Raw genomic sequence first — 14,602 nt, forward strand, 5'->3', positions numbered from 1 at the left:
TGTGACCTTCATTTTTTTGTGAGACGTGGTGGATGCAGGCAACACTCAGCTCTTTAGATGAATAAATGTTTTACATGCACCTTTTCAGCCTCTGTACTTGTGCTGAAGTCGAGACAAGGTTAAATCAACGAATTAATGCATGCGCGTGATTCAAAACATCGCCCTGCCTTTATGTGCATTCATTCAGCCGTGAAAATCATTTTCTGTAAAATCAATAAAATGAAAAATCTCTTCCCAGTGTTTTCATTTTCGTGAGCCACTCTTGTACCTCCCACAGAGACGTTGAATTAAATGCAAGCTCTTGAATAATGCAGGTTAAGTGACCCTATGTAACTCCTGCAGAGCCGCAGCCTGTGGCCAAGCAGAGAGAAGTCACGAGGTCAGAGAGCGGAGAGAGCGGGATCTCTTTCAAACGGGAATATCTATCTGGAGTTTGCTACGCAGGCTGCCGGCTCGAAGGAGGCATTTTCCACAGAAAGTCGTTACCGCGCTGATCAAAATTCAGATTGTGGAGAGCTCTGTCACTTTACCTGGAGGTCGAGGGATTTCTCTCAGGTGGATGTTGGAGTTGCCCTGATGGAGAGACAGAACATGTTTATAATAGCGCAGTGGTGAAGGAAACAGTCCAACACAATCGCCGGAATAAATGTTGGTAATGTACTTTTCTGCAAACCACAGATTGTTTTTTTTATGTTTTATGTTTAGGTCCAATTTTTCAGCTGCTGTGTTGTGAACACTGTGTTTATGTTCTGGTCAGGTTTTGGCTGAAAAAAACACAAAAAAAAACACTATTTTGGCTTTTTGATGGCTGGATTTGTCGCAACTAACACGGTTGGAAACGACATCTCATTAAAAGCGTCCAGTGGTTTCACGCCCACAAATGTTGGAACATCGTCTTGAACGGTGGTCTCTGGCTTGACCGCCATCAGCTGTTATACCACCACTAGGTCAACACGGATACAGTAACATGTTGGGGCCCTAAATGAAATGAAATGAAATGGAATATTGATGTTTTTGTTCATTAGTTGATCTGGTTGATACGGTGGCCCTGAAGTGCAAAACACAACGGCAAACCAGAGACCACGAACGCAAATCAGAAACCGCGTGTTTTCGTGGTTCCTGATTTGCGTTAGTGTTTTCTGATTTGCGTTCGTGTTTTTGATTTGGGTTCGTGTTTTCTGATTTGCGTTCTGATTTCTGATTTGCGTTCGTGGTTTCTGATTTGCGTTCGTGTTTTTGATTTGCGTTCGTGGTTTTTGATTTGCGTTCGTGGTTTCTGATTTGCGTTCGTGGTTTCTGATTTGCGTTCGTGGTTTTTGATTTGCGTTCGTGGTTTCTGATTTGCGTTCGTGGTTTTTGATTTACGTTCGTGGTTTCTGATTTGCGTTCGTGGTTTTTGATTTGCGTTCGTGGTTTCTGATTTGCGTTCGTGGTTTCTGATTTGCGTTCGTGGTTTTTGATTTGCGTTCGTGGTTTCTGATTTGCGTTCGTGGTTTTTGATTTGCGTTCGTGTTTTCTGATTTGCGTTTGTGGTTTCTGATTTGCCGTTGTGTTTTGCACTTCAGGGCCACCGTAGGTTGATAATAACTGTTCTGTTTACCGTTTCAGTTCGGGACTCTTTCCCTGCACTCTTCTGAGGCCAATTTATTTGCCAAGAAAAGACAAAAACACACGGTAAATAAAGACAGATTTGATAGTCAGTAATTTGTTTTTAAATTTCCTTTGTTATCGTGAAAATATCATCGTTGTGATTTCGATTGGTAAGTTGAAAATCGTAGCATGAATCTGCGACGGAGCCTCTTGATAAGAGAAATCACTCAGACTGGCTCCTCCACTGAGTTCATTAGTGCATATCTCTGGCTTGCAGAAAAGTCTTTAAATGCGACCGAGATGGGTATTAATTTAGAGAAAACAAGAGATAAATCTTACTGAGGAGAGCGACGACAGGCTCTGAGCCGACGGTGACCTTGGCAGACCCCTGTCTTGAAAAGCAAAAGAAGTTATGATGCCCGCAGTCTCACAAGCCGCAGAAATGACAGTAGTTTCAGCAGCTCCAGTGTTAGTTGAAACAGTTTGTATCGTTGCTGTAAACTCGGTCCCAGCGGCACGCTGCAGCAGCGGCAGACTGTATTGATTACAGAGGGAGAACACTCCAAGTGTGAGCAAATTTAAAAAGCCACATTCGGTATAAAGCTGTGGACGTGCAGCTGTGAGGCCCCTGGCTGTGGGCCACAAACATGCAGGAGAGTAAAGGGAGTCTATTCACACTACACGCTTCCCTCGCTCCCCCTTCGGCTGCTGGATAATTGTAATCTCCCGCAGTCTGACTCAGCCAACAGATGGCCCTGGAGACCCACCGGCAGATCATGCTCACTCAGCAGGAGCTCTCCCTCCCTCCCTCTCTCTGTCTCTCTCTCAGATCCACACTGCTTTCATTCTCACCACAGTCTGCGGTGGAGCTTCATTCAGCTTCATTCTAATGATGTTCACCAGAGGAAAGGGAAACGAGCTCACACTCAACACCTCTTTAAGTCTGGTGCAGAGAGTCCTCAGTTATTTGGATATAAGTTGCTTTATTTTTCTTGTTTCGTCTTGTTTTTTTTTTTTTATTTCTCAAAATCAGTTTCTCCCTCTGAGATCAGTCGAGTCTTTATAAATGTCTACTTTTTTTAATGCACGATTAAAGCAAACAGGAGTAATAAGAGCACGAAGGGCGGTGGCAAACTTTAAAGGTCACATTTACTCCTTCAGGTGCTCAGAATTACTCAGTGTGAGTCTCTCAGTCACTGAGCGACAGCTACTTTGTGGTTAATTGTTGTTCACTCGATGTCAAGATGTCCGGTTTGTACAAAAGAGAAACGTGTAACAACACAAGCAGTAAAAGCTAAGCCCTTTACAAAGTCAGTTAAAAAAAACAGTGAAAAGTTCAATGAAACTGAACCCTCATTAAAACCTGAGCTACCGAAACAAAATGAGAATCTAAAGTAAGATAAGATAAATGGCACGATTTGAAATAAAACTGTCACCGCTCCTCTCTAACCTGCGTACTCTCGCTCGGCGTGTATGGGCCTCGCAGGAAGTATGCGCACATTTAGCACTTCCTCCTGGTCATCCACCACGTCGTACTCAGACTCGGCGACGCTGTTGTAGTTACCACATCTTAGATTTCTGCTTCTCTCTATCCTGCTGCGATCCTGCGGAGAGGAGAAAGCAAAAAAAAAGAAGACGTTTAACAAGTGTGCAGCAGACGAGCTTCATAAACCTCAGACTGCACGTTCGTGTTTTGGATGTCGTATCCAATCGAAATACGCCGCTCTTAATCGCTGTGTTGTTCTTTTCTTGCCACACTCTGCTCTTAGAAAGCTCTGGGAGAGTGTTTACCCTCTGAGCTCGAAATCTGACAGCTTTAAAGTTTTTAACCAGAGGTGTTAAATCTTGGCCGGAAGAGATGCAACACTGCTCTCACACCTGATACAAAATCACCCAAACGTCTGCACTTGTATAGTTCTGAGTCTTTGTGCTTTTCTTTTCTTTTTCTAGTTTAAAGTGAAGACGTTTTAATCAGGCGGACCCTGCCACCTTTCTAGCTTCAAATAGTTTTCTGGGACCTTATTTTCCTCTGAGAACAGCTTGTTTATTCACCTCTGGAAAAGATAAATACACCCGAGTGTGTATTATTACCTCATTAATATTGTAAATATTCAAATTCTGGGTTTGACTTTTTTTTTTCTGCTGCGGCACCAGTGTTACAGTTACGTCAAATAAATATAGAAAGTAGACTAAAAACAAATGCGTGAAAGAGGAAGAAGCAGCGCAGATAATGTCACGTTATCTCAAACTTTGAGTCCCAGGAAATGCATTTTTGCTCGTGACGATGGCCTGAATTTTGTCGGCCCTTTCCCCAAAGTTCATGCGCTTTTATGAAGTAATATCTCTGAAACAGAGACTTTTGAGGGGTGAAGTAACGTCTCTGGATCTCCATTTAGATGCTGGTCTGAATTTAGTTCCTCCAAAGGTTCCTAGTCCGCAGGGTTAGTTTTTTTCATAACAACATCCGTCAATTCATTGGAAAAATAATTTACTAATCTGCTGAAAAAAACCTAATAGGAACTACTTTTGCTTCTTTTTGCTCTTTCCACACACCGACATACAGTATTTTAATCTGAGCAGACAGCCACCCATTAAAGCGTTTGCACACACAGCAGTGATAAGAACAGGAAGCTGCTGTGAGGTGTTGCAATAAAAACACACCGCTCGCCTCGGAGGGATTTCCTTCTCAAAGCTTCTCCGCTCGCAGTCACGCAGTCACGGACACACACCAAGTCAGAGATATATTAAGAAATGAGACTCCAGCGAAAGTGACGGTCTGTGACATCGCGTTCGTGCGCTGGATAATCAGCAATGTCTATTTCTGTGAAGGAACATGATGCAAAGCGCTTCCTCGCTGTGTATTTCGGTGCAGCTGTGGGTGAAGCTGTGGCTGACATCAGGGTGGATACATGATCGGTGGGCGTCTGTCAGTCGCGACAGATCAAACCAGCTTCTGTCACTCAATCTAGAAGCTTCGTGCTCTGCATCAGAAATGCTTGTTTTGTAATTACGAGTAGAGTCCAGATCATTTTTTTTATCCAAAGAGAGAAATTGGTGTTTCTGTCCGGCAGGTGCAGCGTTCATAGAGAACGTCTCTTTTCCTTTGTTTTATATGTTCTCACAGGTAATGATGAATCTGGGAGTTTATTTGGAAAGACAATAACGTTGATGATTTCCTCTTTATGTGCACAACATTTCATATTACACAGTTAATTATTTAAATAAATAAAGATCACATTTTTTTACTTTTCTTTCCAACAAACCACAGCCCACCAAGTGAACATCACACCTGCCCTAGTTATCTCAGGGATATATTCCTTTTGTTAATTTTTATAGAGTATATACATAAATATACAGTAAACCTCTCATATTTACACTGTGTAGCTACACTGTACAATCCCTGTGTGCAATTATATTTATTTTTAAATCCCATTTTTCATATCCTGCGCAATTTTCCTTTTTGACAGTGTTATCAAAGTTAACCAAACATCATACTTGAGTAAAAGTAAAGATATCGTGTTAATATATTCATTTTAAAGTCACCCACACTGATAGTACTTGAGAAAAAGTCTTGAGGATCTGGTAAAATCAAAGTGAATTGCATATACAGTGTACATGTATGTGTAGACTGTATAATACGAGCCGATTTATCATCATATATATATATTTTTTAATTTGTTTTTTATGCAGTTGCTGATAAAACACATTTTCTTGTTCTGTTTATTTCCTGCTCATCACATTCTCTCGAGCACCACCTCCTGCCATCATCAACATCGCCCGTGACACTGCTGAAGATTTAATAATCGAATGAAAACATCTCTCGGCTCCTGACCCGCGGCGTGGAGCGAGGGCACTGCAGTCCTCACATGTGTTCCAATCAACCAAAAAAAGAAGGGACGGCTGTCATCATCCTACAGTTACCGTGGGTGCACACTTTCCCTCCTAGCACCACTGTGAGACTGAAGCTAGAGAGAAATATATCAGAGGAGAGACTGGAGCGGTGCCATCGCTCTGTGCCGCCGAGCACACAACACAGAGAGAGCCGATCGTAAAAGCTGATCTGATTTTAATGGCAGGTTTCCCAAAAAAACTGTGAAACTAACAGGCTGTTGCACAGTTTGTGTGCAATTAACAGTGATTCATTAATGTCATCCATCAGAGCTGAGCGTGCAGTCGACACAAGAAAAAAGCACATAATACTCATTGTTTGGAGAGAAAAACACTTATTTTCATCTCCTTTAGTCATGAATGTTGTTCTCCTGATCTTACAGCCTCACATGTTTTAATCTAAATGTTTAAAATATAGAATAAATGCTTTCTTTTGTAGGACTGAATACATTGAAATATATTCCTGATAAACTGTTATAAATCACAGTAAAAAGCCTTTTTTTTCTGCTCTGTGTTCTTCTTTCTGTGCGCTAACAATGACAGAACAGACTCTCACTCTTAACTCATTTTCTCTGCTAAAAAGGTAATTACACAGAGGGGCTGCAGACTCCTAAAGCTTCCCCTGGGAACGTTCGTGTGGAGCCATCGGGGGGGGGAAACACAGTGGGAACGGGGCGCCATAACTCACCATTATCACAGCAGACTCATGGCTGTTCCCTCTCTCTCTCTCTGCAGCTAACGAGGGAGCGAAGCAGAAATGAAAAACATCGTTAGTTTGGTGTCCTGCTAAAGAATGTGGCCGTCCGCAGAAGAAAGATGTCTTCATACACAAACTGAGCTGCGAGCTGAGAGTCAGAGGCAGGAAACTACAGCTGGACTTTTTTAAAATGCTGACAGATTTGTTATTGAATATGATCTATTTTTGACATGAGATTCGAACAGGAGGACAGAGCAGCTCAGATATAAAGATCAGACATGTTTGGCTAAACATCCAACTGAGCCTCATGGATTCATAAATCATTTTAACATCATCATTCTCAAGATTTGTATCCTCGTGAGGTTTGGATGAAGAGATTTCTTCTGCATGACTCGATAAAAAAGACTGGACTTAAATACAAATAGACGCAGGTAACACAGGTGAGGGTAACACATGGAGGAGCACTGGGAGGAGGGAGGAGCTAACGAAGGAGATGCAGCGCAGGTGTGGAGGGAAAGCGGACGAGGGAAGAACTCAGGTAACAGGGCGGGGCTAATTAAACATACAAGACAGGTGTGCAGGGAAAATAAGAAAAGCAGGAAGGAAAACAAAACAAACAAAGTCCTAGAAAACACACAAAACACACGTAAGATGATCAAAATAACAAGACGACCACTGTTCCTGTTCAGAGAGACACCAGAAGTCAAACGTGAGTTGTTTTAAGTTCCGGTGAGTTAAAAAAAAAAGCAGCATGTTTATTTTGAGTAATGAAGATAAAGTGGCAGGTTTGTCGGGGGTCGACAGTAACCATGCACTTTTTATGCACTTTTGAAAGTTCGCCAAAACGCAAACAAAAATTGTGAATCTGTAGCGTTCCCATTAACAGTTTTGTGCGAAAGACCTGGGCTAAGTAAATCGTACTTTCATAAGAGGATGAATTGTCTTAGGTGTGGAAGATGTGAAAGTAAACAGAAGCTAGAGGCAAACTAATGTTAGCTAACGTCCAGAGACAACGAAGAAATGCAGCGATTGTGATGAAGACAGCGGAAACAGCTGATCGGTCAGACGAGTTGAACGTACGCTGCGTCAGAGTCCATCAGACATCTTGACTCACATTGATTCCCAAAAGACAAAAACCACCTCAAGCGAGCAGACAAACCTTTTTTTTTACGAATCGGAGGAGGTTTTTTTTTTCAGATTTGTCCATTCGCATAAAATTGGGAATGCGATAATCTTCTAAATGCTTTATGGAACCACGGCTGTTTTGATTCTTTAGGTCACATTCTGTGTTTATTCCATCTTGTGCGGGGCTCATTGCATCCTCAGTACATCCTCATTCATTCAGTATCAGGAGCTGATAAAAAGAAGTTGGTTCTTTGTCATTTTAAAATCATTTTGCAACGAGCCCTTCACATGACTGAATAAGCAATGATCCACGAGTCCTTTTGAAGACTTCATATAATTTAAAAATCACGTTTCCTGAGAAAGAGGCAGGAAGAGGAAGAGAGAGGCACAGGGTCAGGGCCAATCAATCACTCTTCAATTGACGGGGTTGTATCTTTTAATCCCTTTGGCTGCGAAGGAAAACATAACAGGAAGCAGGAAGGAAACCTTCCCAGAATAGAAGGAAGGACATTTAAGCGAGGCCCGGGGATTGTGAAAGTGCCAGGAGACATTACAGGCTACCAACTGACAGTCCCAAAAGAGAGAATCAAACTGGGGGATTGGATTTGGCTCCGTGGTCGGACGCTCAGCGGGGCCGTCTGGCTCCTCCGCAGAGCTTTCTGGGAAGTGGTGTTGGAAGAGACGTATGAACAGGAAGGAGATTAGATGCATGGAGCAGTTCAGCCTGGAAGATAAAGTTCTGCCCTGCGGAGATCAGGCGCTGAGAATGTGTGGCAACTCAAACCGCCCGACTACTTAAAGATTTGTGACCCGGCCTCCAGAGAGTATCGACGGCCGAGCGAGCGAGAAGACGCTCAGTGAGAGGAGAGAAACCAGATCAAACACTGCAGATATCAGGATCGTTTGTCACCAAATGTTTTTCGCTGTCGTTGTTCAATATTTTCTCGTCGGAGGAAATGATGTGTTAAATTAGCAGTGAGTTCAAAATCATAAATACTCTTTACAAGTTAGTTTTCTATAAGTGAAAGTCACACGAAGAGTAAAAGTCTTGATTCATCTGATATTTAATTAAATTAATTAAGAATTAAAACTATTTTTTCCGGTGACTTTTGGATTCATGCCTCAAAAGTGCAAATAAAGTAAAATAAAAATATATATTATCAAGATTGTTTATTCTGTGATCTTTGGGTCAGCCAATTATGAATCCGAATATTTCTGATTATCGGAGTCATGTTTTGTTTTGTTTTTCTTAAATCTGATCTGAATCTTAATATAAAATAAATTAAAATGCACCACTTGTTCAGCCTGCAAAGTAACTAAAGCTGTCAAATAAACGTGGAGGAATACAAAGAACATTAACCTCCAAAATGTAGTACAGTATTTGCTAAAAGTCACTCATAGGAATAGTAATTAAGTAAAAGTCTTAAAGTATCTGATATGAAATGTGTTCAGTTATCAAAATGACAAGTTACCACCTGATCGATTATCAGATCATCGGATTACTTTGCAGGAAATAGTTGAGTACAGAAATCTGTACCGAAGTACAAATACTTGTGTAAATGTACTTAGTTACATTCCTTAACTGTAACTGATGCCTCCTTTTTTTTTTTTTTGGACAGTTTTGTATTCATGACAAACGAAACTGAGACCAGACCAGTGAGAGTGTCACCCTGCAGACCAGCAGCTCTCCTCAAACTGATCTGAAGGATCCACATCCAAATAAAAACACCCGCAGAAGACTTCTCTCTTCATTCACCTGTTACTGAATGTGTGTTTATAAGTGTACTGCGAGAAACGTCTTCATAAAATCACCAGGAAGCATCGAAGACATGAGTTTTATGTGTGGAGTGATCCTTGTTTTACCAACAACTAACACAAAACATTTTCTTTGTGTAAGTGTGACTCTTCGGTCTTCCGGTCAACCGAACCGTCAGATCCACGTCCGTTTTCTGCTAAATAACAGCTACGTTACCACTTGGTTAGGGTTAGAAACACATCACGGTTTGGCTTAAAAGACCTGTTTTGGTCTACAAACAACGCCGGGAGCGTCTGCAGGCCTCCTGGAGTTCCTTGACTTCTTCTTGGTCTGAGACAAACCGGATAAAAATGCGTTTGATTCCAGGAACGAGAGCGAGACCGCCAAAAAGTGTTCTTACTAAGTACAACACCGCTAAATCCATGACTAAATTGTTTTTATTGTGCGTCTTTTAAGAAATTGGTTTTGTTGTGATATATATATATATATATTAGTTTAATTCTAATTTAGAGTTTTGTGATCGTGCTTCATTGCGTTTTGACTCATGGTGCCTCTCTAACTCGCACTTCAGCTCCGATTTAAGATGAGCTGCCCGAACATCACAGTTTATATATGATGTTAAATTTAAAATCTCAAAGCATCTGGAAGCTTGTTTTTGGATTTTAATCAAAGCGCGACTCTCCACCGAAGCTGAAAATACTGCATTTCAAAGCTCATCTCTATACTTGGCATTTATTTCATCTACGTGGCGACAGTTCTCTTCCACACTTAGAAGTTGAGGTCGATTCGGCGTAACTCACCTTCTCAGAAGACAACCAGCGCACCTGCGTCAGTGGGTGTCCAGTAATTTCTGCCAACTCGGTCGCATGTGTTCGGTTACAGAAATAGAACGTCTGCAGCTTTTCTTCCCCTCCAATCGACATGCAGGAACACCTGGGCTGCCTCGAGTCTGAGCGTCGCAGCTACGCAGCCCACTGCAGTAACCTAAAATGACTTCCTGTGTGGTGAGAAACTGGCCTATAACCAGAGGCCCTCACTGCTGTTTGAGACACTCAAAGGTTTGTGTGTGGAGGGCGTCATGTCGTCTGATTCCAGAGAGCTTCATGTTCAAAATATTGTGTGGAAACACTGTTTGATAAACGACATGTAACTTAAATCTGCATCGGTCCATCACAGCTTGATCGGGAGACTCGCCCTCGACCTGTGATGTCGTTGACGGCTTTTGCAAGTGTGAAGCTGCGCAAAATGTAAAGGTGCAAGTTCCTGGACTAAATCTGACGGCCAGACGCAGAACATTTGCTCTGTAAATCAGGGTCAAATGAATCTGCCAGTGCTGCGGGTTATTTCTCTTAATTCGAGCAGGAACACGGTGACATTTCAACACCTGCTCTGCCGAGTGCAAAAAGGAAGCTGGGTGACATTTACTCCTTTCATTAGATCATCATCTGGCATCAGCTCTACATCAGACAGGAAGGCGAACCAAATTCCAATTTGTGACAATATTTTATTCAAGTTTGACCTTTCAGAGTGATATTTACATCCCACAGCATAAACACTTAATGACGAGTCAACTGCCAATTAGGCCACGCTCTAAAACTCCGGTGAATACATCTTTAGAGTTGATATCAGAGTGATGGTTGAATTGTTCAGACGACGAGAGGAGCTGAAGTCTAATGAAGCAGAGACATCAGAGATCTGAGAACAGGACACACCGGCAGTCGATGTTACTCGCATCTACAGGAAACTATACGGGTGACATTCTGCTCAAAGGCCTCATATTCTCACCTTTTAAAAAAAGCCTGACCTCAAACAATATATGACTCTCACCACGACTACATTAGTTCTAACCTTAAGAGAAAAGAACAACGTCTGGGCCCAAGGTCACAGAGTTAAAGACGAAAACATGCAGTTCAGAGTTCAGTTCACACAGATTCAAATGAAGGTGTTCGTGGGTCATAATTTTGAATTTCGACCGAAAGAAATGGAATTCAGTTCTTCTGTTTAGTCTTTTAGCTGAAGCTGAGCTTGAAGTGCTACAGATAAAAATCAAAGTTAGAATAAACTAGATTTTTTTTGACTACGTGTAATGTGAAACTTTGCCTGTTGTTGTGTGATGTGCCACAATTGGGGCAGTTGCCCCCCCCCCTTGTGGCCCAATTGTTGAAAAACGCGCTAAAGTGCCCTCCTGGGAACCAAAACATGTGCTAAAGTGCCCTCTTGGATGGCAAAACACACTACACTCTTCCCTTGGCTGGTTAAAACATGATAAACTGCCCTCTTGGGAGCAAAAACACACGCTAAAGTGCCCTCTTGGGAGCCAAAACGCATGCTAAAGTGCCCTCTTGGGAGCCAAAACGAGCGCTAAAGTGCCCTCTTGGGAGCCAAAACGAGCGCTAAAGTGCCCTCTTGGGAGCCAAAACGCACGCTAAAGTGCCCTCTTGGGAGCCAAATGCACGCTGAAGTGCCCTCTTGGGAGCCAAAACGAGCGCTGAAGTGCCCTTCTTTTCGCCCCTACCCTTCAAAAAGTATGTGCACGCCACTGGTTGTAACGCTGCTTTAAAGGCACAATATGTAACATATACGCATTAAAATGTCTGTAAAAACTATTTTATATATTTTTTTCTGTACCAAAAAAAATGTTTCCAAAAAGGTTCGAATCCAGAGAACTCCTTCGTAATATTCAAGCTTTATCTGGTCGCTCGTCGGTGGAGTCAGATCCACTTCACCCTCTCAGTTTTATATAACTTCTGGGGAAACATGGAATAAATATGGATAAAATGACTCAACGTAACGTGAATGTGACTTGAATAAAACTTGGACATGATTTCCGAGTGGACTCACGAGATGGATTTTAATTGGCAGAGGTGTTTGTTTAACAATAAGGACAACAACTCCCATGATCCCACACTCCTTCATGACATCATCAAGCTCCATCTGCTGTTATTGTTTTTACTGAGAGACCCCGAGCTGCATAAATCACATAATGTGCATTTAAGTTTCAGCTACAACTAAAATCCACAATCCTAAGATAAATGTTGAGTTAAAACCTCGAGTTGATGCAAAACTGACCGTCACAAGAGAAAGTTGTGAATGACTCCTCTGTGATCAGCACACAAACTTCAGACCAGTCGTTGTTTTTCAAACGCAGCGGTACGATGTCAGAGTATCTTCCTGTCTGCAGCGGCTCGGAGGCCCGGGCCGATGCAGCTGAGCACAGGCGCGCAAGGTCAGCCTCTCTCCTGTGGTTTCTTCTGCAATGGTATAGCCTGACTTCCTGTGAAAGATTACCATCTAGCCTCTCATATTCTCACTGATGCTTATCGTTTGAGCCCGCAAACGCCAACTCCCCGAACATCTCTACACCTTGGCCTCCAGCGACAGCCCCATCGGCCTGTCAATCTGGCAGCTCATCCTGTGTCCTCCACCCCCGCTCCTCACCCTCCTCGTCCAACCTCCCGGCAGCCCAAAAAATGAGCCGTCCTCCCCCATTCTCCCCCCTCCTCCGCCCTGGACCTGTCACTGAGAAATAAGATCCAGAGTCCCAGCCTGGGGGGTCGAGGAACACAGAGGTTGAATGTGGGCGAGGTGTGTGTGTGCATGTGTGGCCGAAATTTCTGGATTTTCTGAAAAGAGGTCCTACATGCACAGAGAGGCGTCTCCGCTGAAGGTAAAGTCACGATGTTGAATTCCCAGCGCCACAGGAAGGACGCGTGTGATGATAAACCGCATCGAGTACGAGATCATCGAACAGCTGCAGAGGTAGTCGGCACCAGGAGGCCCTCCGCTACGCAGAATAACCACAACGTGATGGTAAATGTGGGCTGGTGTTTCCTGTCGAACGATGGCAAAACTCTCACGGATTATCTGTTTAACACTTGTGTAAATGTTTCTACAAACGACATCTACGCTTTGTGACGGATCGGAAGCAGTCACACCCCACCTATGGTTAGATAAGGAGAGAACGTGTTCGTCTCAACAGAGTCTTACAGGATTCATGTCTCAAAACACAAGAAAACAAGCGTTTGAGAACATCTTATGTGTCTTTTTGCAGACGTGTCTGTCGGTCAGTCCATCGACAGTTTGCAAAGACATTCGAGTTCCCCAGATGATGAATCCATGTCGACTGAAGTGAACCCAGACTTTTCTTTTAACGTCCCTACGAGGTCGACGTCTGTTCGCCTGATTCTTCAGATGCTTTGTTAGACAAAAAAATCTGGGAAGTCCCAAAGAGGAGCGCCAGGTTTTGAGTCCACCTTTCGTAGAGGCCAAACAATCTAATGACATCATCGCGCGATGCCCCCAAAAAAGAGTTTTCCCGTAAGCTCACATTGTGAAAGAAGTGGCTCTAAAACCAAAACAACCGCTGTCAGATGACTTTTTTTTGGGGGGCACCTTCTTCTTTTTGTTCGCCCTCGTTACTTCCCGGGTGTGCTGTTTTTAAATGTTTAGAAGAGGTTACTCTTGTTGCTGCTCTGTGAGACTTCCTTTTCACAAATAGTGCATCTGGCTGTATTTTTAGCTGCAGGTGAAAAGCAACACCACATCACAAGTCGCGAGTCTCCTTCTTGCCGTTCTCTCGCAGATGCACAAGCGCGCGACTCGCTCGCCTTTCATGTCACTCCCTCCGCGGTCATGTGACACAAGCCGGCTAAAGATGTCGGGGCTGCAAAAGAATTGCAAAGCCACCCATGTTTTGTATTTATATAGTTTTATTGTCGATTTTTTTTTAAAGGATCGATGCCGAATGAGCAGCTTGTGAGTGTCAAAGTATCGACCCCCCCAATATTCATCTGTTCATTACTAAAAAACACAAAAAGCGATGGAAGTAAGCATGCAAACGGTGAAAGCAACTCTAGTTTTGGCTTTGTTATGCTGAACCCTTTGTGTACTCAGTCACCGGCGAGCCCAGCTGTGGTCTTTTCTAATCTCCAGAATATAAGAGAAGGATGAGATAGTGTCATACAGCCGGAGAGATAAGATCAGAGAGAGAGGGAGAGAGCAGGCAGTCTGGCCGGTCTGGCTATCTCTCTGGTGAGAGTGTGATTCAGCAGCGTGAATAATTAAAGCTGCGAGCAGCGATAGAAATCTGTAGACGCCGGGGTCGGATAATACTGGACGGATATCAGGGGCCTTTGGTGCGGGGAGGTGGCGGCTGAGACGACATTAGTCACTCTCCTCGTGCCCCGGGGCCGCCGGCAGGGCACCGCGCTGAAGGTCAGGACATGATGGATGGACAGAGACCGGCGCTGGCTCGCAGCTGAAGTTGACTAGAAAACGAATGTCCTGTACATGAAATATTACCCTCATTGAGGAAGATACCTGATCTGATACTGCAGCAATGTGTCATGGCGTTGTGAACTTTGTGAGGAGCTTTGGTCCGTCAGCTGGAAATTCAGTTTGTGACAAGCAGAGCTGCAGAGAAAGAAAGACAGACAGACAGAGAGGAAGGTGTTTGTTTCCTCAGGATATTGTGTGAGCAGTTAGCGTTTCCGCAAACCACAGATACGTCCGAGGTAGATCAATCAAAAAGTGTTTTTCATCACAGA

The 14,602-nt window shown here is 43.3% G+C and overlaps 1 protein-coding gene across 3 annotated transcripts in view; it reads right to left on the reverse strand.

Moving 5' to 3' along the window:
* clnk (cytokine dependent hematopoietic cell linker) overlaps positions 1-10,007 on the reverse strand; it is a 26,539-nt gene extending 16,532 nt beyond the window's left edge. Inside the window, exons 1-5 of one of the 3 annotated variants that reach the window (XM_030396248.1) lie at positions 9,857-10,007; positions 6,167-6,213; positions 3,041-3,194; positions 1,930-1,982; positions 531-573 (exon numbers count right to left, since the gene is read on the reverse strand). In XM_030396248.1, coding sequence (XP_030252108.1) covers positions 531-573; positions 1,930-1,982; positions 3,041-3,194; positions 6,167-6,169 — 253 coding nt within the window. In that variant the 5' untranslated portion in view covers positions 6,170-6,213; positions 9,857-10,007. Of the gene's footprint in view, positions 1-530; positions 574-1,929; positions 1,983-3,040; positions 3,195-6,166; positions 6,667-9,856 lie in introns of those variants that run through there. The other 2 variants (XM_030396247.1, XM_030396246.1) reach the window with 2 other exon arrangements.
* Between the last annotated feature and the right edge of the window lie 4,595 nt (positions 10,008-14,602).

This window comes from Sparus aurata, chromosome 18 (assembly GCF_900880675.1).
Source record: "Sparus aurata chromosome 18, fSpaAur1.1, whole genome shotgun sequence".
NCBI classification, from domain to species: Eukaryota; Metazoa; Chordata; class Actinopteri; order Spariformes; family Sparidae; genus Sparus; species Sparus aurata.